Below are 23,698 nucleotides of genomic sequence, written 5' to 3'. Positions count from 1 at the left end.
CCATTTTTTTTGCCTCCACTTGTTCTCGTAAGGTAATAAGGAACCAACATTAAACAAAGTATCGTAGTTTTCTAATGATAAAAAAGAATTACATTATATTAATATAATTGCATACCTCTGGACGAGGATCATGAGATCCCAAAGTGCTAGAAATACCGACATAACCAATCATGAAATAATAGGGATCGTGAGTGGTCACAAAGTCGAAGGGACCGTTCATCCGACCTTAATTTGTTTATTCATTTGTTAATGAATTGTTTTAGGTTGTACAAAGTCACATTAGTACATGACACATCATTTTGGTGTTTAAGATACGTTTTATACTTTTACTGATAAACCGTCGTGGCCTTTTCTTGTGTTAGTAAGTTGTTTTACGTTACATAATGCCACATAAGGTCATAACAAATCATTTTAGTGTTAAATACATGTTTGTGATTGGTGGTACACAAATTGGACTTGATGGGTCTTGTCATATGTTACTTAGAGCATGCGTACTGGGGCGGTATAAGCCCTCATAGCGCCCACATGGCGCCGTGCACACCAAAACCAAGGGCGCTATGCCCAAAAAAAATTTGTAATGCGTTTTGAGAATGATGAATTGATTTTTTGACCGTTTGTAACGGTCATTTTAATAAAAAAAAAATCAATTTATTTTTCAAACTTTCCTTTAAATCATTCTCCTCTCCTATTTTTTTTACCACACACAATCAAACATTCTCATCTCTTCCATATTTTTTTTTTTAAATTCTTGATATTTTATACAATGCATCCATTCAATCGTGGCTTCATTCCTCCCCGATCAAGTGCGGACCCAAACCAAAGTGGTAATCCTACTCGCCCCGTGGCGCCGGTTCCCACTAGACCCAACCCTTTCGGCTCCGGTTTTCTCGATTACAATCAACAAAGTCCCGGGTTCATGAATCTTTTGAACCAACCGCTATCATGGGACCCTAATCTCTACGGGTGGAACCCAAATCAAAACACGGATGGGATGGGGTCGTCTCAAGCGTTTGGGTCGGCTCAAGCTTTCGGCTCCCCACTACACGAACCCGATGTTGTACCGGAGACGCAACCCGAGGTACCGGATACGCAACCGGAGACGCAAAAAGAAAAAGGAAAAGCAAAACGGGCACATAAAAAGAAAGTGGAAACCAACACCCGAGCGAAAAAAATGTGATAACGTGGGAGCCCGAAGAGGAGTATGCGTTAACCCGCGCTTTCATCGATGTTTCGGAGGACCCGGTCATATGTATGTTTTTTTTTCTGTTTTTAAATTTATTTTCTGTTTTTTAATTTATTTTCTGTTTTTTTTTTATTTTCTGTTTTATATTTATTGTCTGTTTTTTATTTATTTTCTGTTTTATTTTATTTTCTGTTTTTTATTTATTTTCTGTTTTTTTTATTTTCTATTGTAAATTTATTTTCTGTTTTTTACTTATTTTTAGTTTTTATTTTTTAAAATTTTGCACTAACATTTTATTTTGTTTTTTTTTTTTGTAGCAAACAATCAAAGTAAAACCGTATTTTGGAACTGAATACGAGAACTTTTTTTCGATCTCATGGGTAGAGGAGAGGAATACCGCCTACCGGACTCTATATCGGGGAAGTGGACCGATATAAACAGGAAATGCACAAACTTTCAAACCGTGTACCAACGCTTGTTTTCCGGATGGAAAAGTGGAAGTAGCGATGAAGACATTACGCAACAGGCATTGGTCGAGTATACGGAGGCTAATGGCCATTTCCCGTACATGAGGTGTTGGCAAATCCTTCGCCATAGCCCCAAATGGGCCATCGTATCTACTCCAAGTGGTCGTTCGGGAAATACACGGCCATCAAAGAGGTCCAAAACAAACGAGTCGGGTGAACCCGAAACGCCAACCTCCGACGCTCGAAACACCGACTTGAACGAGGATATTTCGGATGACGAGCCGGTGGAGGAGCTACCAAGACCGCCCGGAAGAAAAAGCCGGGCGAAAAAACCCGAGTCGTCGTCGATGTCTATGGGAACGGATATGAGTAACGCATTTTCGGAGATAAACAAGCGACTTCAAGACATACACGAACTCGGTAATAAACGTTTGGAGGAGAACCGCGAAGTTACGGAGATTATGCGGGATAGACAATGGGCTCACGACTTTGAGTTCTACTCGAAACCGCATGACCACTTAACGGGAAAAGCTTTGAAAATGGCGTTGGCACAAAAGGAGCGGATTGAAAAAAAATATAACCTTTGATTGTGTAATTTTTTTTATGCTAGTTTAATGTTTTTTTTCTAGTTTAATGTTTTTTTATTTTATTGTACTTTTTTTATTTAATGAAATGAATTTTATTTTTAAAAAAGTTACAAATGAATTAAAAAAATAAAAATTAAAAAATGAGTAATGATTATACAGGGGCTTTATGACTACGGCCTCAAATTGCATAACGCCCCATAAAGCTTCGGGGTGACGTAGCATGCCACATGTCGTATAACGCCCCCAAAAGGGCTTTATGACTACACATGGCCTTAGTTATTTAGTTATTTTAGGCTACACAACTTATTTTTTGTATACTAGTACAAAGGTGGTTTTCTAGAAGCGATGAATTCTATCTTTAGAAGCGGTTTTGGACATTTAGGGTTTTAGGTTTTTCTTAAATTTGTGAAACCATCATCATCACTGAACCCGTAGATGCCACCACAAGTTCGAAAAACAAGATTATCACAAATGCCAGAACCCTAATTTCTTCCTACCTCTTGTGCCCGACTGATTAGGAACAAGCAGGGTTTCAGATTTACCCTATCTTCGTCACTAACATACATGCGAGCTCAGTGTATCTTCCTATTGCAATACGAAATGAGGCTTAGATATGCAAACAATCAAAGAAAGGGTAAACGAAAACCGGGCACAATCGGTGGTGATAGATGGCAACTTTCCGTTTGTTTCTCTCTATATGATTTTGTGACCTTCAATATATATAACTGCTTCAATAAATAAACCATTTTAAATACCTATTATTCATGTCTTAATTTGACATGTTGGGTCTTAAGAGTTATGATACTTAGGCTATAGAGTGTGGTCATGACTCTCTACGTTAGTGTCATGTCACCCACCTCTAATCCACCATCCAAAACCATTACCCTAAGGGTGTAGTCATGACCCAAACCATTAGCCCTTATTTATTTTAATTTATCTTTGTCTAAAGAAAAAACGAAATGATATATTGAAAAATAGAAAGGAGGACCATGGTTGCCATGGTTTAATCCATGCAAACCATCGTGGATCAAGCAAGGGGGTGGTATAGCCTTTCATTCATGTTCCTACGTGGCGAATCATGTCCCAACCATAACCCCCACACCCTCTAGCCTTATAAAATGGGCCTTGTTAAATCTTGATTAGTTATTTTAGGTTTTAGTTTGTGGTATCAGAGACTGATCTAAACTACTATATAATGTATAGGGAAAGAATCATGAGAAAACAATATATAAATGAGAAACCTAAAAAAACATACCAATTTTTTTTTATTAAAAATCGCTATTTTTTATATATAAAAAATTAAAAAAAGAAAAAACTTGTACTGCACATGTGCATTATATGTGTACTACACATGTGCATTACATGCTTAAAATTAGCTTTTGAGTTTATTTTAGCTTTTAGAGTTAGGTTTTTTGGAGGTTTAGAATTAGGATTAGGTTTTTGGGAAAGGGGGGGGGGGGGGGGAGGGAGGGGGTTTAGGTTTTTGGAGGGAGAGGGGTGCGGGTGGGGGGTTTAGGTTTTTTCGGGTTTATGTTTAGGGTTTAGTTTTAGGTTTTCGGGAAGGGGGGGGTGGGGGGGGGGGATGGGGTGTTTAGGTTTATGGGGGGTGGGGGGTTAGGCTTTTGGTGAGAGGGTGAATTTAGGTTTTTGGGGGTGGGGTGGGGGGTTTAGGTTTTTAGGGGGTATCGGTGGGGGTGGGTTAAATGGTTTAGGCTTTTCCATATTATTGCACATGTGTAGTATAATTTTTTTTTTTGAAATTTTTTTATATATAAAACTAGCAAAAATTAATAAAAGAATTGTAAAAAAATAAAAAATTGTCATATTTTTTTAGACTTTTTTAGTTAGTTTTTTTATTTTCTAATTTAAAATAGTTTTCTTATGATCCATCTCCATAATGTATAATAGAGGGATATAATTGAAATTTGACATTAATCTAACAAACTTCACTTAATAAATTTTTTATTACTAAGATATCATTTAATAAACTTCTTTTAGTTAGTTCCTTTTTAATAAAAGTTCAATGTCATATTGAGAATGGTAATTCCATACATTCAGATGTTTTTTTTTTTATAACCATGAGAATCCTAATAAGTGTTTTATTTCTTACACCGGTTTGGATTTGAAACCAGTTCAGGTTTTTTAAGAAGGATTAGAGACAATTTTGGCTAACTCGTGTTGGACTAAAAACCGAGTTGGTAAAAAATAAACCGAACCTCCTAGAACTGATTGGGGTTAGAAAAACTAAAACCTTTTTTGTTTCCTTATTTTTAATTTTTGTAATATTTTAGTTTTAAGTTTTTTTATTAATGTTATTTCTATCGTTTCGTCTATATCTTTTAGAGCTGTAAACGAACCGAACGTTCAGCGAACAGTTCGTGAACCGTTCGGCGGGAAGTTCGTTTATGTTCGTTCGTTTAATAAACAAACGAACATGAACAGAGGTCTCGTTCGTTCGATTGTGTTCGTGAACGTTCAGTAAGGTGTTCGTGAACATTCGTTGATTTGCGTTCGTTTATGTTCGTATGTTTGTGTCACACCCGGATATTTCCAGGTATTACCTGTGGGCCCGGTGGGGAGTATCGTGACGTAGTTGATATCATCATAGACAATTTATCACAGTTTAATACACAGCGGAAGTAGAAAGATAGAAATATTACAAACCGAATGAAAGTAATATTAATTATTACAAAAACGGTTGTAAAGGATCCACAGGCGGATCAGAAGTATGAAAAGGAACATTGTTCAACAGATTTGTAAACGTCTAAGCTTGCAAGACTTTTTATTGATGCTAGGAGTAGCCAGCCTATTCCATCTAGTACCTGCACTTAGCCTTTTTGGAAAATACGTCAGTTTACACTGATAAATACAATTAACGGACTTATTTTGAAAATGTTTAAGAAAATTGATTTAAATGCACAAGGCACAAAATATCTTTTATAACTTGGGACAATTATTTTAAAATAATCTTGTATACAGATTTATATGTTTGCCGTCCGTCAGGGCCGGTTAGAAGAGCCGGACAAGGTTAACTGACACACCACAGGTATAATGCCCACAAGGAGAACTCCTTATTGTGGATTACCATTTATACATACGCAATTGTCAGGTGTATGCCTACACCCCATGCTTAAGTCGTGGCCATTTCAATGAATGAGCCGAGGATATCCAGGACATGGTCATTAAACCCCCCAAAGGCCATATACCAAACAAAACAGATTAAAACGGGTTATGTAAATATATTAATCGCAATCCGATTTAAATAACTACACACCCGACCAAGCGGTATTATTGTAATACCGTATCCCAAGCTCGTATAACGGAAAATAAGTTAAAAGTATTTACCTGAGCAAATTATGCAATTTATCCCAGTCGTATACAATTGGCAAATGCAAGTATCTTTTACTGGTCTCCTAAATCTGGAACGAAGGTTTTAATAACCTATTAGATTCCTAACGGGTCTTAATTAAGCCTAACTTAGACCGGTTAGTTTTAGAGGAAGATATATGGTTCAAAACACATGATTAAGCAAAGACCGGATTAGAATGTGGTTTAGACCCGACAAGTTTGAAGACTTGTATAATATGGGTAATCTAAACACATTCTGGATTTTGAGATAAAAATGATAAGGTTTGACCCGTTTCGGTTAATTTATGCAAACTAGTTACATAAACCGTACCGAACGCGAAAAATGCATAACGGGCAAACAATTGAGTCATGAACAGGTTTCCTAAGTTAATATGCCTTAAATATGTTCTGATATCAGTAGGATACCTTCCGTTATGCCCAAAACGAATTTAAACTCAAATTATGCCCCGTAGAGGTATTTTGGTCATTTTAAAGCTTATAAAAGAGATGAAATATTAATCTGAGGTTCAGGTCTAATATAATCAGTAAAATTACTTAATTTAATATGTTATATCAGTAGGGTATTGCCTATATGTGAAATTCATCTTTTATAATCAAACTATGCACCATAGGGGCATTTTAGTAATTTCACATAAGCTTTAAAGGTCAAATCTAGAAATCTGAGTTTAAAACTTTGCCTTACTGTTTAATTATAAAAATGTACTTAAAACATCAGTAGGTATTAAGTTTTATATGCCAAAAATAGTTTTAACCCATACTATGCGTTTAAAACGCGTAAAAGTCGGTTTTAAGCGATTTTCAGGTTATAATAGGAAATCTGAGTTTTTGATCAGTTTATAAAGTTCAAAATATTTTATTTATTATATAAAATTAGTAGCAAAAGGTTTATTATCAATATATTATGTAAAACTCATTTTATTCAAGAAAAGGGTATAACCGACAATTACCGAATTAAGCAAGAACCCTATGTTATGCTCAGCTTAAAAATAAATAAAAATCTTCAAAAATTCCAAAATATTATTTTACATCAGTGGGTAAAAAGTTTGGTTAGATAGGCTTTATGCTAATTATGTCATTTAATTAATAAAAAAGCTTCTTAATTACGATATTGAGCATAACTCCTAATCTAGACCTCAAACTGATGTCAATTTTTTAGTGATTAATCACTAAGTCAAACCTTAATTACGACAGTTTTGACTTTAGGCCATCAAACTAATAAAACATGAATTAGAAAGGTTAAGGAAGCTTACTGAAGTACTAAGCACGATTTAGAAGCTAATGGAATCTTGCTTGAGGTCCAGAGAGCTCCAGAATAAGAGTTATGAATAATTTTGCAAGTGCGCACAAGAACTAGCAAACAAGTTTCTTATATAACCAAAGAAAACTCACAAGATCATCCCACATAAGTCTAGGATTGATCCAGATGAGTCCAAGTGCCCCCTATGCATGAAATACCATTGGAACAGTCCCTGAATTCGAATACCAGGCTTTTAAGGCGGTGGAACTGGCTGTACTCGCAGCTGTGCAGAGATTCTGCCCAGGTCAGGCCGTCGCGTCGCGTGACGGCAGAAGGTGATGGTGGTGGCGCGACGCCAGCATGTGGCTAACCAGATCAGCAAGTTTCAAATAATGACATTTTCACCCCCTGGACCTTCTAAAGCGTAATTTCTTTCATTTTAGGCACATTTAACCCATATAACTTATATTTCTAGTATCCTTGAGACATAACCAAACACCGTTAGGTCCGGTTTCGTTAAATGATAACCAAAAACATAAGTTTTGCCTTGTTGACGCTTTTAACCCCTTAATTACGAAAGTTAACGTATCTTCCTCATACGATATCGAAACCTTGTGAAATTTTTATCACTCATTCTTGGGAGTATAATTAATCGTTACAAAGCTTCGAGTTCGCTAAAAGATCACTCGGAGGTATAACTTAAACATGTTGACACATTTAACCCTCGCGTCTTTTAAACTTTCACTTTCTTCCACAAACGGTTTCATACGCTTCATGATTCTTTCGTTTAAGGATATAAACATCGTGTAGGGTTGTTGAAAGGTATAATTATCAAATGTTGACACTTTGAACCCTTATACACACATACTTTCTTTATTTGTCAACTTTAGTCCTCCTTAATCAAACTCTTACACGTTTAAAGTCCATGACACGTGTCTTTATAATATTGGTCATGATTTTACGAGGTGTTACATCCTCACGCCCTTAAAAGAAATCTTGACCTCGAGATTTACTGAAATAGATGTGGGTACTTCTCTTTAATTGTGGACTCTACCTCCCACGTGTACTCGGGACCTCTATGGGCATTCCATTTAACCTTCACGATCGGTACATGCTTCTTTCAAAGCTTCTTAACCTGTCGACCGTCAATCGACAAGGGCTTTTCTACAAAATTTAAGCTCCCATCAATATGCACATCTTTATGTGGCATGACTAGTGACTCATCAGCTAGACATTTCTTCAGATTGCAGATGTGGAACACATTATGAATACCACTAAGCTCTTCGGGCAGGTTTAACTTGTAAGCCACTGTTCCGACACATTCGTTGATCTCGAATGGTCCTATGTATCTTGGGCTTAACTTGCCTTTCTTACCAAATCGCATTACCCCTTTCCAGGGTGAAACCTTAAGTAGAACCTTGTCACCTACCTCGAACTTTAGAGGTTTACGCCTTTTGTCTGCGTAGCTTTTCTGCCTATCTCTGGCAGCTTTGAGACGATCTCTTATCTGTACAATCTTGTCTGTCATCTCCATTACTATATCAGGTCCTGTTAATTGAACATCTCCAACTTCTGCCCAACAAACGGGCGTCCTGCACTTCCTTCCATACAACGCTTCAAAAGGTGCAACTTGTATACTGGAATGATAGCTATTATTGTATGAAAATTCTATCAATGGAAGATGATCATCCCAACTTCCTCCTAAGTCAATAACACAAGCTCGTAGCATATCTTTGAGTGTTTGAATAGTATGCTCGCTTTGACCATCAGTCTGAGGATGATATGATGTGCTGAAGTTCAATCGAATGCCTAGGGATTGCTGAAAACTTTTCCAGAAATCTGATGTATACCTCGTATCCCTATCAGAGATGATAGACACTGGCACTCCGTGGAGAGATACAATCTCGTCCACGTACAGCTGGGCTAACTTATCTGAGCTGTGTGTTTCCTTAATAGGTAGGAAGTAGGCTAACTTAGTCAATCTATCCACCATTACCCCAAAAGTATCATTTCCTCGCGTTGTCTTTGGTAACTTGGTGATAAGATCCATAGTCACCATTTCCTATTTCCAGGTGGGAAGTTCAGGCTGTTGCAGCAAACCTGGCGGTTTTTGGTGTTCGGCTTTAACCTGAGCACATGTCAGACATTTGGCCACATAAATGGCTATAGACTTCTTCAAGCCTATCCACCAATAATTTGCCTTTAAGTCCTGGTACATCTTGTCACTTCCAGGATGAACAGAATACTTGAAACTGTGGGCTTCTTGAAGGATAACATTCCGAAGTCCTCCATAGATTGGAACCCATATTCGTCCATTCAATCTTAGGATTCCATCCTTGCCATATGATAGTTGTTCTGCAGTAACTCCCAGTTTTTTATTTGGATAATTAGCTTCTAATACGGCTTCCTTCTAAGCGGCTAACAATCTTTCATTAAAACTGTTCTTTAATTCAATGCTCTTGGCATTGATTCTTATGGGCTTAACCTTTTCCTTCCTACTTAAGGCATCGGCGACCACATTCTCCTTGCCTGGATGGTATCGGATTTCACAATCATAGTCGTTTAAAGTCTCCATCCATCGTCGCTGCCTCATGTTTAAGTCCTTCTGATTAAACAGATGTTGAAGGCTCTTGTGATCAGAATAGATCACACACTTGGTACCACATAGTTAATGCCTCCAAAGTTTTAGTGCAAACACAACGGCACCCAATTCCAAGTCGTGGGTGGTGTAATTCTTTTCGTGCACCTTTAACTGTCAAGAAGCATAGGCAATAACCTTGCCTTTCTGCATGAGCACACATCCCATACCAGTGTGTGATGTGTCGCAGTATACTACGAATTCCTCTACTCCATCAGGCAATGTCAACACAGGTGCATTGCTTAGCTTTTGCTTAAGAATGTCAAAGGATTCTTTCAGCTTAGGACCCCAATCATACTTGATATTCTTGCAGGTTAGTGAACTTAGGGGTGCTGCAATTCTTGAGAAGTTTTCAATAAAACGCCTATAATATCCTGCCAGACCTAGAAAGCTACGAATCTCTGTGGGCGTCTTTGGCTCTTGCCAATTCATGATTGCTTAAATTTTAGTGGGATCCACCTGAATACCACACCCACTAACCACATGTCCAAGAAATTGGACTTCACGAAGCCAAAACTCACATTTTGAAAATTTGGCGTAGAGCTTTTCATGTTGAAGGAGTTTAAGAATACAACGAAGGTGCTTCTCATGGTCAGCTTGATTCTTCGAATAAATAAGAATGTCATCAATGAAGACGATAACAAATTTGTCTAAGTAAGGTTTGCAAACGCGATTCACGAGATCCATGAATGATGCTGGTGCATTAGTGAGCCCAAAAGGCATCACTAAGAACTCGTAATGACCATAACGAGTCCTAAATGCAGTCTTGTGCACATTTTCATCTCTAACCTTCAGTTGATGGTAACCAGATCTCAAGTCAATCTTGGAGAAGTAACTTGCCCCTTGCAGTTGATCAAACAGATCGTCGATCCTGGGTAATGGATAACTATTCTTGATTGTCAACTTGTTTAGCTCGCGATAATCGATGCATAGACGCATCGATCCATCCTTCTTCTTTACAAACAGGATTGATACTCCCCAGGGAGATGAACTAGGTCTAATAAATCCTTTTGCTAATAGATCATCCAGTTGAGTCCTCAATTCTTTCATCTCTGTTGGTGCTAACCTGTAAGGTGCTCTTGCAACGAGTGCTGCTCCAGGAATAATGTCAATTCTGAACTCTACTTGTCTATCTGGTGGTAAACCATGTAGTTCTTCAGGGAATACTTCTAGATATTCAGAAATGACAGGGATGTCTTCAATTTTGGGCTTCGGTTCATCAATAGTCACCCGTGCCATGTAAATGACACAACCCTTCTTCAAACACCTTGACGCCTTAAGCATGGACACTTGCTTAGGCAACCCATACTGAGTGTCTCCCTATATGGTAAGTGGCTCACCATACGGAGTCTTGATCACCACTTGCTTCTTGTTGCAAACGATCTGGGCTTGGTTATGAGATAACCAATCCATGCCTATCACTATGTCAAAACCAGCTAATTTCAAAGGAAGTAAGGATAATGGAAAGGAGTGGTCCCTAATGGATATAAAACATCCATCTAACACAGTTGAGGCAGTTTCTAAGTACCATCAGCCAACTCTACTTCATATTTCACGCTTAGGGTTTTAACAGGCAAATTTAACAACTTACAAAACTTATCATCTACAAATGACTTATCCGCACCCGAATCAAATAATACCCTTGCATAAACATCATTTATAAGGAAGGTACCTGTTATCACGTTATCATCCTGAACTGCTTCCCGTGCATTCATCTGGAAGACCCTAGCATTGGTCTTCTTGCCTTCCTCAGGTTTCTTGGCATACTTTGGGCAGTTTGTCTTAATATGCCCCTTCTCGTTACAGTTATAGCACGTCGCATCCTTTATCTTCTTGCAGTCTAACGTCTTATGTTCTTTGGATTTGCATGTCCCACACACAATCGGCTTCGACTGCGACTTTGATTCAAACCTGCATTTTCCAAAATGTCGTTTCTGGAAGGTTTTGCATTTAGGCTTCTCATCCATTTGTTGGCTACCCTTGTTAGACCCAGAATTCTTCTTGTGGTCCGCGTTCCCCTTACGCTTCTTATCAGAACATCGTGAGTTATCACCCTCATGTTTCCTTTTTCCATCCTCATAATTCTTAAGTGATCTTAGCCTGACCACATCCGAATTAAGGGATAATGACAAATCAGCTGCTCACCTAAAAGTAGTAGGTCGAGAAGCCTTTACACTGGCTTTGATCTCCGGGGCTAAACCCCCAATGAAACGGACTATCCGTTTTGGTTCTCGTGTCACCAAATATGGAACTAATCGAGACATTGTATTAAAACTTGTGAGGTATGCCTGACAGTCCAAATTCTTCATTACCAATGTCAGGAAGTCAGTCTCGATCTTCTCAACCTCGTGTTGAGGACATAAATTCTCCTTGATCAAAGTCACAAACTGATCCTAAGACAGATTGTACAATGGGATCTTTCCAGTAGCTTGGATTAGAGACCTCCACCAAGCTAGTGCCTCTCCTTTAAACGATTGAGATACAAACTTCACCACATCCCTATCAGCGCAACCACTGATGTCGACCACGGTATCCATTTCGTCTAACCATGTCATGCAGTCAATAGCTCCTTTTTCCCCAGTGAAATCCCTGGGCTTGCAGGAGACGAAATAATTGTAAGTACAGGTCCTTGTACGTGGCTCTCGATCAAATACAATCTTCTTTTACGGAGCACTGTGCTGATTTGAGGAGTGTTGAACATCATCCTTCTTCGACTCATGTTGTTTAGAAGGTGGCTTACTATGAGCCTCAGAGTGAGTCTTAGGGTGAGATTTGGAATGGGGTACTGATAAGGTCTTGCTATGTGTACCACTTGATTCCCTAAGCTGCCTATCCACAACTTTAGCAACGACATTATCGATTAATGCTTGAAGTTCATCCCCAGTTATATTGATCCTGGTTGTATCATGGTTTTCCAAGGGGTGACTATTGACTTCCTCAGACCTTGCCATGTAGCTTGATTGCTACATAAAATGATGACAATGATTTATTCATAAGTCTATAACAGTACTATCATTCTTGATGATTTATTAACTATGGTGTTAATAACCATATTGGTTAATTTGTTAAATATATTCATTCAGGATTTTTATTATAATAATCCCCAGTTATAATTAAAATATAATAATAGCACAAAAGGCCAAGTCACTGGGACAAATTTAAATTATAAGCTAAGATCTTATAGGATCGAGGCATTGAGGCTTGAATCATAGTTCATTACCTCTTCTTGACAGGGAGTCGTAGACCACCGCTGTCTTTAGTCTCAAAGGACATTAAATTATGGCCCGTAGGCACTTCATCACTAATGGATGATTAAATAAATTAGAGATAGAGATTGGAAGAATCCAATAATAGGATGACTTATGCGATTTTATCGAATCACATTTGCCAGGAGTGTTAACATGTTTTCAGATCTTAACAAGGATCTGAATCTTAATAAGGAACTACCATCATGGCCCTGTCTTAATAATGACACATGGGCTAGGTTTTGCCCTTAAGATTTTCTTTTATATACAATGGCAGAATTAATTCTTTTAAAAGGAATGGTATTTTCATTTATTTCATATATTATATTTATGCATAAAATGACAAAATGAAAATTTTAAATTCAAACATTCCATTACAAGATTAAAGAGTACATGGTTGCCCTAAACGAGACTTTTAACAGAAATAACTTGCCCACGCAGGGGCTAAACAGAAATGACATGCCCACGCAGGGGCTAAACTGGAAATACATGTCCTCGCAGGGTCTGTATACAGAAATAGATGTCCACGCAGGGACTTGATTTAAAACAAGGAAATTACAATATAAATAAGGAATCTTCAAAAATCCCTCTTCTTCTTTCCCTTGATTAAACTCGTCAGACCTTTGAGAAATCCTCGGTTGTTCCTACGTTCTTCTTGAACCTCCCGCTCCACCTGGCTCAACCTTTGGAGAATCTCCAGTTGTTGCGTTGGCGGTATCAATGGCGGTTGCGGCGGCTGCTGATGTGGAGGTTGAGGAGGTGGCGGGTGCTGGTACCCATAAGCTGGGTATCCAATCCCCCAGGGAGCTCCATAGGGCCCCTCGGGATGAAGAGCATTGTAGTTCGCTGCTACAAGGTATGGGTCAGCTTCGGCGTAGTTGTAGTTGTAGTTGGTATGGGTTGGCTCCTCAAAAGGGTTATACGCCGCTGCACCGGCGTATGAAGGAATTGGGTTATCATAACCCATTGGTGGCCGCGCGACTGGCGCAGAGTCCACCTCAGAAACGGGGTTTGAAGGCCAACCCATCTGTGGGTCTTCATATAGTGGCGGGTAATGACTGCCACTCGAAGGTTGAGGGGTGCTGATACGGACTCCCCCTCGCATGGACATCCGTGCGTTTGATCTTCTCCCTCTCGGTGGCTCCGGAGAAGGCTGCTGAACGGGCGGCGGTGGCGGTGGAGTGACCGCTACAAAACGTGAATCCTCAGAGGGATCCTGCTGCTGCTGCTGAGGTGCTGAGTGGTAGGAGGGAGTAAACACCCAGTCGTATTGGGCAAATCTTGCCTCGTAGCTGTCTGGACCGCGGTAATGTGATCCATGAAAAGACGACCCATCCGAAATCTCGATGGGGTGAGTAGGTGTCCCAGATGGTGGTTCGGCGGGATCCTGGTCATCATCCATTTCCATGTCTTGAGCTTCAGGGAAATGGTGTTCAGGGCCCAATGGGTTATGACCCATTGGTTCTTCAATCAGGTTTGCCGGGTTAGATCGGCTCTAGAAAAATGGGGTCGGGTCTTCAAAGGCGCGGTGAGACCCCGACCGCTGCAGAGGTAGGTAAGAGTGATGAACTTAGCGAGACAGATCGCCTCGCGAGCTCCAAATATGTCCTCCAATGCTCCTGAGGACTTGTGCTTATTGTTATAGACGGTGAGAAGGTCCGGCTTCATCATCGTGGCTGGTAAATGGCGCCTTGCCTCGTCCTCCTCTCCTGAATCGTGGCGGCATTTTGTTGAACCTGTCAAAACAAACAAAAGAAACAACAAAGAAAATAATAAAGAGCAAAATAAAACAAATTAGGATTTTTCCTAAGTTCTTTGCCTAGACTCGGAAGTTGAGGAATGTGCAAACTGTGTCATTGAGATTAAACACAAAAGGCTAGTGTTTAATTCTCTCAATGTTGGCTCTGATACCAACCTGTCACACCCCGATATTTCCACGTATTACCGGGTGGGCCCGGTGGGGAGTATCGTGACGTAGTTGACATCATCATAGATAATTTATCACAGTTTAATACACAACGGAAGTCGAAAGATAGAAATATTACAAACCAAATGAAAGTAATATTAATTATTACAAAAACGGTTGTAAAGGATCCACAGGCGGATCAGAAGTATGAAAAGGAACATTGTTCAACAGATTTGTAAACATCTAAGCTTGCAAGACTTTTTATTAATGCTAGGAGTTGCCAGCCTATTCCGTCTAGTACCTGCACTTAGCCTTTTTGGAAAATACGTCAGTTTACACTGGTAAATACAATTAACTGACTCATTTTGAAAATGTTTAAGAAAATTGATTTAAATGCACAAGGCACAAAATATCTTTTATAACTTGGGACAATTATTTTAAAATAATCTTGTATACATATTTATATGTTTGTCGTCCGTCAGGGCCGGTTAGAAGAGCCGGACAAGGTTAACTGACACACCACAGGTATAATGCCCACAAGGAGAACTCCTTATTGTGGATTACCATTTATACATACGCAACTGTCAGGTGTACGCCTACACCCCGTGCTTAAGTCGTGGCCATTTCAATGAATGAGCCAAGGATATCCAGGACATGGTCATTAAACCCCCCAAAGGCTATATACCAAACAGATTAAAACGGGTTATGTAAATATATTAATCGCAATCCGATTTAAATAACTACACACCCGACCAAGTGGTATTATTGTAATACCGTAACCCAAGATCGTATAACGGAAAATAAGTTAAAAGTATTTACCTGAACAAATTATGCAATTTATCCCAGTCGTATACAATTGGAAAATGCAAGTATCTTTTACTGGTCTCCTAAATCTGGAACGAAGGTTTTAATAACCTATTAGATTCCTAACGGGTCTTAATTAAGCCTAACTTAGACCGGTTAGTTTTAGAGGAAGATATATGGTTCAAAACGCATGATTAACGAAGACCGGATTAGAATGTGGTTTAGACCCGACAAGTTTGAAGGCTTGTATAATATGGGTAAACTAAACACATTCTGGATTTTGAGATAAAAATGATAAGGTTTGACCCGTTTCGGTTAATTTATGCAAACTAGTTACATAAACCGTACCGAACGTGAAAAATGCATAACGGGCAAACAATTGAGTCATGAACAGGTTTCCTAAGTTAATATGCCTTAAATATGTTGTGATATCAGTAGGATAGCTTCCATTATGCCCAAAACGAATTTAAACTCAAATTATGCCCCGTAGGGGTATTTTGGTCATTTTAAAGCTTATAAAAGAGATGAAATATTAATCTGAGCTTCAGGTCTGATCAATTTATAAAGTTCAAAATATTTTACTTATTATATAAAATCAGTAGCAAAAGGTTTGGTATCAATATATTATGTAAAACTCATTTTATTCAAGAAAAGGGTATAACCGATAATTACCGAATTAAGCAAGAACCCTATGTTATGCTCAGCTTAAAAATAAATAAAAATCTTCAAAAATTCCAAAATATTATTTTACATCAGTGGGTAAAAAGTTTGGTGTCAAAATTTGGGTTTAGATAGGCTTTATGCTAATTATGCCGTTTAATTAATAAAAAGCTTCTTAATTATGATACTGAGCATAACTCCTAATCTAGATCTCAAACTGATGTCAAATTTTTAGGACAAGTTTATAAATCAGTAGCAAAGGTTTTCATCCTCTCATATTTCCAAAAATTTCGTTTTAAGGTCAAAAGGGCATAATGGTCAACATTTTGGCATATAACGGAAACATGCAAATGAATAGGATGAATTAGGAACAAGGTTGTATAATCTCAGAGGGTTATACTAACCTATAATCTGGTCCTAATGGAGCTTTAAGGCATATTTAAACTAAGCTAAATTGGGTCAGAACTGAAAGTCAAAGCAAAAGTCTACTTTTGCGACTTTCGGTTCCGAACCGAGCCTAAACTGAAAATTGTCGGGTTGAACATGCTTAGACATGTTCTTACATTAATTACCATGTTATACAAGTGATAAAACAGGTTTCATGGCTTCTACATTGTTAATCATGTGTTTATTTTAAAATTAGTTTTCTGTTGACTTTTTACAATTAAGTTTGACCCGACAATTGACCTATTTAGAGTGGAAATCAAAGGGTGCCCTTTTAAGGGTTTATTACCCACATAATTACCAACTCATAGCCACTTTCCATTCGAAAAATGACTGGACCATTAATGATTAATCACTAAGTCAAACCTTAATTACGACGGTTTTGACTTTTGGCTATCAAACTAATAAAACATGAATTAGAAAGGTTAAGGAAGCTTACTAAAGTACTAAGCACGATTTAGAAGCTAATGGAATCTTGCTTGAGGTCTAGAGAGCTCCAGAATAAGAGTTATGAATAATTTTGCAAGTGTGCACAAGAACTAGCAAACAAGTTTCTTATATAGCCAAAGAAAACTCACAAGATCATCCCACATAAGTCTAGGATTGATCCCAGATGAGTCCAAGTGCCCCCTATGCATGAAATACCATTGGAACAGTCCCTGAATTCGAATACCAGGCTTTTAAGGCGGTGGAACTGGCTGTACTCGCAGTTGTGCAGAGATTCTGCCCAGGTTAAGCCGTCGCGTCGTGCGACGGCAGAAGGTGATGGTGGTGGCGCGACGCCAGCATATGGCTAACTAGATCAGCAAGTTTCAAATAATGACATTTTCACCCCCTGGACCTTCTAAAGCGTAATTTCTTTCATTTTAGGCACATTTAACCCATATAACTTATATTTCTAGTATCCTTGAGACATAACCAAACATCATTAGGTTCGGTTTCGTTAAATGACAACGGAAAACATAAGTTTTGCCTTGTTGATGCTTTTAACCCCTTAATTACGAAAGTTAACATATCTTCCTCATACGATATCAAAACCTTGTGAAATTTTTATCACTCATTCTTGGGAGTATAATTAATCGTTACAAAGCTTCAGGTTCGCTAAAAGGTCACTCAGAGGTAAAACTTAAACATGTTGACACATTTAACCCTCGTGTCTTGTAAACTTTCACTTTCTTCCACAAACGGTTTCATACGTTTCATGATTCATTCGTTTAAGGGTATAAACATCGTGTAGGGTTGTTGAAAGGTATAATTATCGAATGTTGACACTTTGAACCCTTATACACACATACTTTCTTTATTTGTCAACTTTAGTCCTCCTTAATCAAACTCTTACACGTTTAAAGTCCATGACACGCGTCTTTATAATATGGGTCGTGATTTTACGAGGTGTTACAGTTTGTGTTTTAATTGAAAATCTTTATACTTTCTTATATTTTTTGTATTATTTATATTATTAAACTTTTATTTATTTTATTTCCCTAACAATTAAACTAGAAAACCCACTTTCACCTTGTTTATGCATCATTTCCCTTTCATTTCTCATTATTTACATCCACGAATACGAATATACGATCGACCTCCGTTCCACAATAAGGGATTCAAGTTCAAGTGCTACTCTCTGGGCCATCTATCTTTGTCCTTCGTCGCATTCACCAAGTTTATTTGTTTTTATTTGTGTTCGTGCACCGTTCGCGAACACGCTTATTTTTTTTAATGAACAAACACAAACATAAAATCTCATTCGCTAAGTGTTCATGAACCGTTCGTGAACACATTTATTTCCTTAACGAACGAACACGAACAAGGCCTTGTTCGTGATGTGTCCCGCCATGAAGTGGTGGGCCACTTCTAATGAGTTATAATGCGCCTTATTAGTCACACTAGCGGTAAGACCCGTGTGCAAACACGGGTCGTTTCTTAGAAAACCATTCATAATATATTAAACAACGAATCACTATATATTTTTTCGAGGGGAATTACTTTCCCGAATGTTCATATCTGTTGGAAATGTGCTTATTAAACTTCGATACAGAAGCTGTAAAACATCAAATGAATATACTAACAAATTTAAAATCTTTACTTTGAAAAAAAATCAATACATGCAATACAACTTGACTTTCAACAAACCTTAACTACGATCAAACAACCTAATAAACTCCTAACATCTGCTACTAGCCTAAGCACTGGTACATTGTTAACCTCTGTTGAGCAACATCTGTTGAATATCATCTGTTGGTCTTTAACATCTGTTAAGCCGTAGCAGACCGTTGCTTCTTCAGACTTTGTCTTCATCAGTAGAGGATCACTTTGGTAGACCTTTGGATCAGCAGGTTTTATCTTCAAGCAGATGTTCACTTTTGGCAGACTTTGGCTTTGGCAGACCTTTGCAGTAGCAGATGTTGAATCTTTGTCATTGGGAGGAGCAGATTCTTTAAAGCACTGTTATCCATTAGAAGGTAAAAAAATTAGTTTACCTGGCTACTTCAACTTCTGTTGTTTTGATAGCCTCAACGTGCATCTGTTGTACAAAACTTACAAAAATAAATTTAATAAGCAGCCAACAGTTTTCTATTATAGTAATGCTTTGCATAGAACATCATGTAGAGACGACACTTTATAATTTATATTGATATAGAAACAATCACCTGTAAAAAGCTCATGAGCAACTAACTTCTTGAAGCTTCCATTTCTTCAAAAGCTCATCGTAAACAGAGCCCTTTCCAGCTTTCGCAAGACCCTGCCTCAATCTCGCCAAAGTGGTAGACGCCAATTTGATACCTTGATCCAACATATCGTCCGCATACTTCACTGCTTCAGGAACACGGTTAAGATCACGTAAAAACAAAAGAATAAAAATGGAATTACCTTGATAAAGACCTGAGGATTAGGGCAATTTTGTTGTTTTGATAGCCTCAACGTGCATCTGCTGTACAAAACTTACAAAAATAAAACAGTTGGTTGAAACCACTGCTGGGTAAAACTGTGGTTTGAAACCACTGTTCGGCTAAAATAGTGTTTTGTCGAGAAAACAGTAGTTGAAACCACTGTTGGCTCAAACTACTGTGGTTTGAAACCACAATTTTAAGCCAACAGTGGTTTCAACTACTGTTTTCTCCACAAAACACTGTTTTAGCCGAACAATGGTTTCAAACCACAGTTTTTACCCAGCTCCACAAAACACTGTTTTAGCTTCTGAACGCGGAACTTTCATCAGCTCCATAAAGAACCGACATCTCCACTTTCAGCAATACTGCGAGGACCAGAAGTTCTTAATAGTTCAAACCTTATCTGCGAGGACCAAATTAATAGTGTAATTGCTGCTGATGGCGAACCGACATCTCCACTTTCAGCAATACTGACATCTTTCTTGTCAGTAGGGACGACGTCATCGACAACAACTGATTCTGTTTTGCCGTCATTAGAGACAACTTTACTGAATGACATCCTAGGCTTAACATCAAGGTCTACTTTGACATCACCATCAGCAGCAATTACACTATCCTTTAGTTCAATCTTTGCAACTTTGATCGAATCGACACACTGAATATCAATCGATTCGATTTAGATCTGATCAACTACAATCTCTTACCACTAACTGCTTCCAGAAATTCAAATCTTTTTTTTTTTTTTTGCTTCAACATTGGAAAGTGCAGTGACCTGTGTGTATAAATCCTAACTATAAAAAAAGCTTGTATATATTGCTAGCTAGCAAAGTATGAGTAGCTTCAAAGATTCTAACCAGATTGAATCGAGCTTGCTCAAAAGAAGCCCTAGCATTATGAAGATCCTCCTCCAAAACTATAGCTATATCACTTTTGGTGCCTTTTTTCAAGGACAGAAATTTCTCCCGAGCCTGTCATCAAAGAAAATAACAATCAATGCTTGATGCTTTAATCACCTAAAAAGAAGAAGAATATTGATACCTCGATGACATTTGTTTTGTCAACGGAACAAAGTTTTCTACTGCATTTACGAGCAGTTTCAAATGCAGTGCGAGCAATGCGGTCAACTTGGTTAGGATAAAAAGAAAATCTCATTTGAATTACTTAAAATGAAAGACATTTCCATGTGAGATATTCAAGATTGAGAAAAGTAACCTCGTAGGCCGCATAAACCTCGGTGTTGTACCCAATCTCCTCACCATTTTCATTGGTTCCAAATCCCCTTGGTTTTCCAAAGTGACTCGTAAAGTAGTAAATAAAACAAATTGTTAGTTGGTAATGCAATATTTGAGAAATTGACTCGTAAAGTAATAAATAAAATAAATAAACAGATACTAAAAAAGAACAGCTGCAGTTACTAAATGTGGTCTTGACACAATACGATGCCGATTAGTGGTGAAGAGAGATTGAGAAAAAGCACATTTAGACGCACTTATATAAAAAACCTTAAAGTAGATTATATGTTTATGTGCTCTTCAACTACCACTGTGTTAGTTGAAGTTGACCATCTATATTGTAGACTCACCTCCTGTAAGTTCCCTCATAACCATCAAGTCAACACCTTCGGCGACTTCTTTCTTTAAAGTTGAAGCATCCACCAACTGAAATGGTGAATCAAACCACAGAGTCAACTATCATAATAACAACAGTAGTTATTTTTGCCATATAAATTTTGATTAATCAGCATTGTAAATTTGTCTCATCAGAGTGTATTTTTTTTATTTGTTTCTCAGCAAACATAAACCAAAACAAAAAGTTAAACTAATTAATGTGAGTGTCAGCTAGCTACTTTATTCACAGAATAAGCACTTGAATGACATCTATCGTGTCGAACAGTGAAAGTGCTATTGAGTGTCCATCCCTGCCAATTAAGCACTTGAATGACATCTATAACATATTAATGATTAATCACGTGTTGGACCATCCATGTACTTTACTCAAGAATCAAACCACAAATTATATTTTAACCTGACTGATAACGAACTTCAAAATACCAGCGCGTTCCAGTTCAACCAAAGCCATATGAGTAGCACTCGGTGCTGCACGATGAAAAGGCAATGATGCTTTAGGCACACCTTTTCCCTCGCGCTACAGTTAAAAAAGATCACATAAACACGGTCATTTATGCTTACTTAAAATATTATAAGGATTTAAGAGCATATGGAAGTATAGTTAAGTTATGGACCTGAAGAGTCCACACTCCTTTAGGGCCTCGAAAATCAGGTATTCCACAAGAAGTTGATATTCCTGCACTGGTAAATGCTACCAGATGCTTACTCTGCAGCCACAATTTTATGACAAGTGATTATATTAATGCTTTATACACTTCTTCTGAAGTTAATATGAAGTATGAACAACAAAAACAGCAGATTCGAGCTTAACCTTTTTAACCATCTTTGTAAGTTGTTTGATCTGCAGATAAAAATTTGTTGTATCAGTGGGATCAGAAGAACAGCTTAATGGACAAACAGACAATATTGTAATCTTAACAGACACAAGTTACAAAAGACTAATTTACCGTATTCTTCTATGTATCCTGTTTGATGTAATTACCACCAGCTTATTGTTGACCAGTCTGATTGTTTTCAATACTGAAACAACGAAGTCTCAGTTAAATAATGATTTTAAAACACGTCATAACAGTCCACCATACATAAAATAAAACATAATTTTAGAAGGGAGAAAACACAAGTCAGTATATGTATATGCTTGTACCATCTAAAGCACCAGATGTATGGAAGTCCTCGGTAGTACTCAAATGAGAAGATTGAACTTCAACTTGTATAACCTTAAACATAAGAGTTCTTAATAACAAACCTGTGATTCTAACAAAGATCGATTGGTTAACACAATCAAATAAGTACTAAATAAATTACACAGACAAGTAAAGAAGAAGCATACTTGTAAAGCTCACAAAAATGCAGAGCCATCTCTCTGATAACCGCTCCACTAACTACGACCTTCGCACCAGAGTCTGCGACAACTTTGATTTGAACAATGATATTGAATCAGTACTCACATCTATGCCTAGTATATTCTAATAAATAAGTAACTGAAAAGATAACCTTGAAACATTGAATCAGCCATCTCGATTGTTGATATCGAACAACGATATTGACTCACCCACCTGAGAAGATAACCTTGGATTATGTGATCACAATTAGAAGTACAACTTTTTAACAAACCGGCAATAAATATCAATTCTAGTAACAGAAGTTCAATATTCTTTTTAGTTTAATGTAAATCATACCTCTGTATCTGAAATTCTAATCACAGCATCCTCACCAGCACTAATAATTGTCTTGTTTAAAAGTCCCCAAACAGCTCTATTTGTTCTTACTTAAGGTCATATTCCGCATAAGAATAGGTTCAACAATCTCTGCAAAATGACACACATTAGATAAAAGTCCACAACACCATCTTCAAACAAACCTAGTTCCAAATTTGAGTCTTCTTGTCCCCAATTCTTCACTGCTTCTAAACAAACACCTAAATCGTCTTATGTAACTGTTCGTCGGCGCCCAAGATATTCTCTTGCTGTTCAGAAACTCAAAGCAGTTGCACTCGAGCAGTCGAAATCATCGAGGAAGACTCAAACGAATAAAGACTCGAATGCTTCTAAACAAAAAAGGACGAATGCTTCGTATGCGAGAAAAATTAGGGATGCTTCGGATGCTTCGTATTCTTCATCAGAGAGAGAAAGAGTAGAGAGAGAGATTGGAATGGAGTTTTGAAATTATGGTCAGGTTTGGATTTGGGTTTGAATTGATATTTGAGAGAGAGAAGAATTGAATCTCTATTAAATGCAAATTACATATCCCTATACGTTTTTAAATTTCAAATTTCAAATTACCCTCTCATTTGAATGAAACATCAGTGGTTTGAGACTCTTGAATGAACATCAGTGGTTGAATGAACAATCAGTTGTTTCATAATTGAGAGTGGGGCAGTAGTGGTCTGATGCCATAAGTGGGCCAACTTTGAATTTTAAAGTCTTTATATATTAGCCTTTATGATATAATAATGACATAAGAAAAGCCTAGTTAGACATGCTCTCAAACTGAGACATCAGCTTTTCTTATGTCACTGAAGTTTCTCCTTTAGTAGAAAAGATAGATTAGGTTTGGAAATCATATTTTGCGACAACCCTTTTATTTGAATTTATTATTTTTTAAAATAAAACTTGCGATCGTTTTTGCGATTATAATTT

General features: G+C 37.7%; 3 protein-coding genes across 8 annotated transcripts; 1 reads left to right on the top strand and 2 right to left on the bottom strand.

Annotated features, from left to right (window-relative positions):
- Nucleotides 1–1,559: 1,559 nt before the first annotated feature.
- LOC110913448 lies at nucleotides 1,560–2,237 on the top strand. The gene has a single exon (XM_022158278.1). It carries the CDS (start codon nucleotides 1,560–1,562, stop codon nucleotides 2,235–2,237), a length of 678 nt encoding a protein of 225 aa, XP_022013970.1.
- An 11,066-nt stretch (nucleotides 2,238–13,303) lies between these two features.
- On the bottom strand, nucleotides 13,304–14,185 carry LOC110913446 (leucine-rich repeat extensin-like protein 2). Its single transcript, XM_022158277.1, has one exon. The coding sequence runs from the start codon at nucleotides 14,183–14,185 to the stop codon at nucleotides 13,304–13,306; it is 882 nt and encodes a 293-aa protein (XP_022013969.1).
- Nucleotides 14,186–18,596: 4,411 nt separating this feature from the next.
- LOC110911050 (NAD-dependent protein deacetylase SRT1) lies at nucleotides 18,597–23,230 on the bottom strand. Of its 6 annotated transcripts, none has more exons than XM_035983716.1 (15): nucleotides 22,739–23,230; nucleotides 22,554–22,615; nucleotides 22,390–22,471; nucleotides 22,204–22,313; nucleotides 22,007–22,079; nucleotides 21,871–21,900; nucleotides 21,674–21,766; nucleotides 21,457–21,576; nucleotides 21,014–21,089; nucleotides 20,644–20,728; nucleotides 20,470–20,509; nucleotides 20,286–20,399; nucleotides 19,412–19,472; nucleotides 19,192–19,354; nucleotides 18,597–18,985 (listed from the first exon to the last, which is right to left on the bottom strand). In XM_035983716.1, the coding sequence occupies exons 6-13, from the start codon at nucleotides 21,880–21,882 to the stop codon at nucleotides 19,431–19,433; spliced, it is 582 nt and encodes a 193-aa protein (XP_035839609.1). In that variant the 5' UTR covers nucleotides 21,883–21,900; nucleotides 22,007–22,079; nucleotides 22,204–22,313; nucleotides 22,390–22,471; nucleotides 22,554–22,615; nucleotides 22,739–23,230; the 3' UTR covers nucleotides 18,597–18,985; nucleotides 19,192–19,354; nucleotides 19,412–19,430. The 6 variants fall into 6 exon arrangements, with proteins under 6 accessions (XP_035839609.1, XP_035839611.1, XP_035839612.1 ...); XM_035983718.1 differs by having other exon boundaries at nucleotides 19,424–19,472; XM_035983719.1 differs by having other exon boundaries at nucleotides 19,412–19,469.
- Between the last annotated feature and the right edge of the window lie 468 nt (nucleotides 23,231–23,698).

This window comes from Helianthus annuus, chromosome 15, assembly GCF_002127325.2.
Source record: "Helianthus annuus cultivar XRQ/B chromosome 15, HanXRQr2.0-SUNRISE, whole genome shotgun sequence".
NCBI classification, from domain to species: domain Eukaryota; kingdom Viridiplantae; phylum Streptophyta; class Magnoliopsida; order Asterales; family Asteraceae; genus Helianthus; species Helianthus annuus.
This window is presented reverse-complemented; position numbering and strand designations above follow the sequence as displayed.

Coding starts and splice junctions, on each gene's coding strand:
- LOC110913448 (XM_022158278.1), top strand. CDS start 1,560: ATGGGTAGAGGAGAGGAATACCGCCTACCGGACTCTATATCGGGGAAG.
- LOC110913446 (XM_022158277.1), bottom strand. CDS start 14,185: ATGGGTCATAACCCATTGGGCCCTGAACACCATTTCCCTGAAGCTCAA.
- LOC110911050 (XM_022155616.2), bottom strand. Junction 21,577..21,673: donor AAGGAGTGTGGACTCTTCAG/GTCCATAACTTA, acceptor TTTTAACTGTAG/CGCGAGGGAAAAGGTGTGCC. Junction 21,090..21,456: donor TGAAGTTCGTTATCAGTCAG/GTTAAAATATAA, acceptor TCACCATTTCAG/TTGGTGGATGCTTCAACTTT.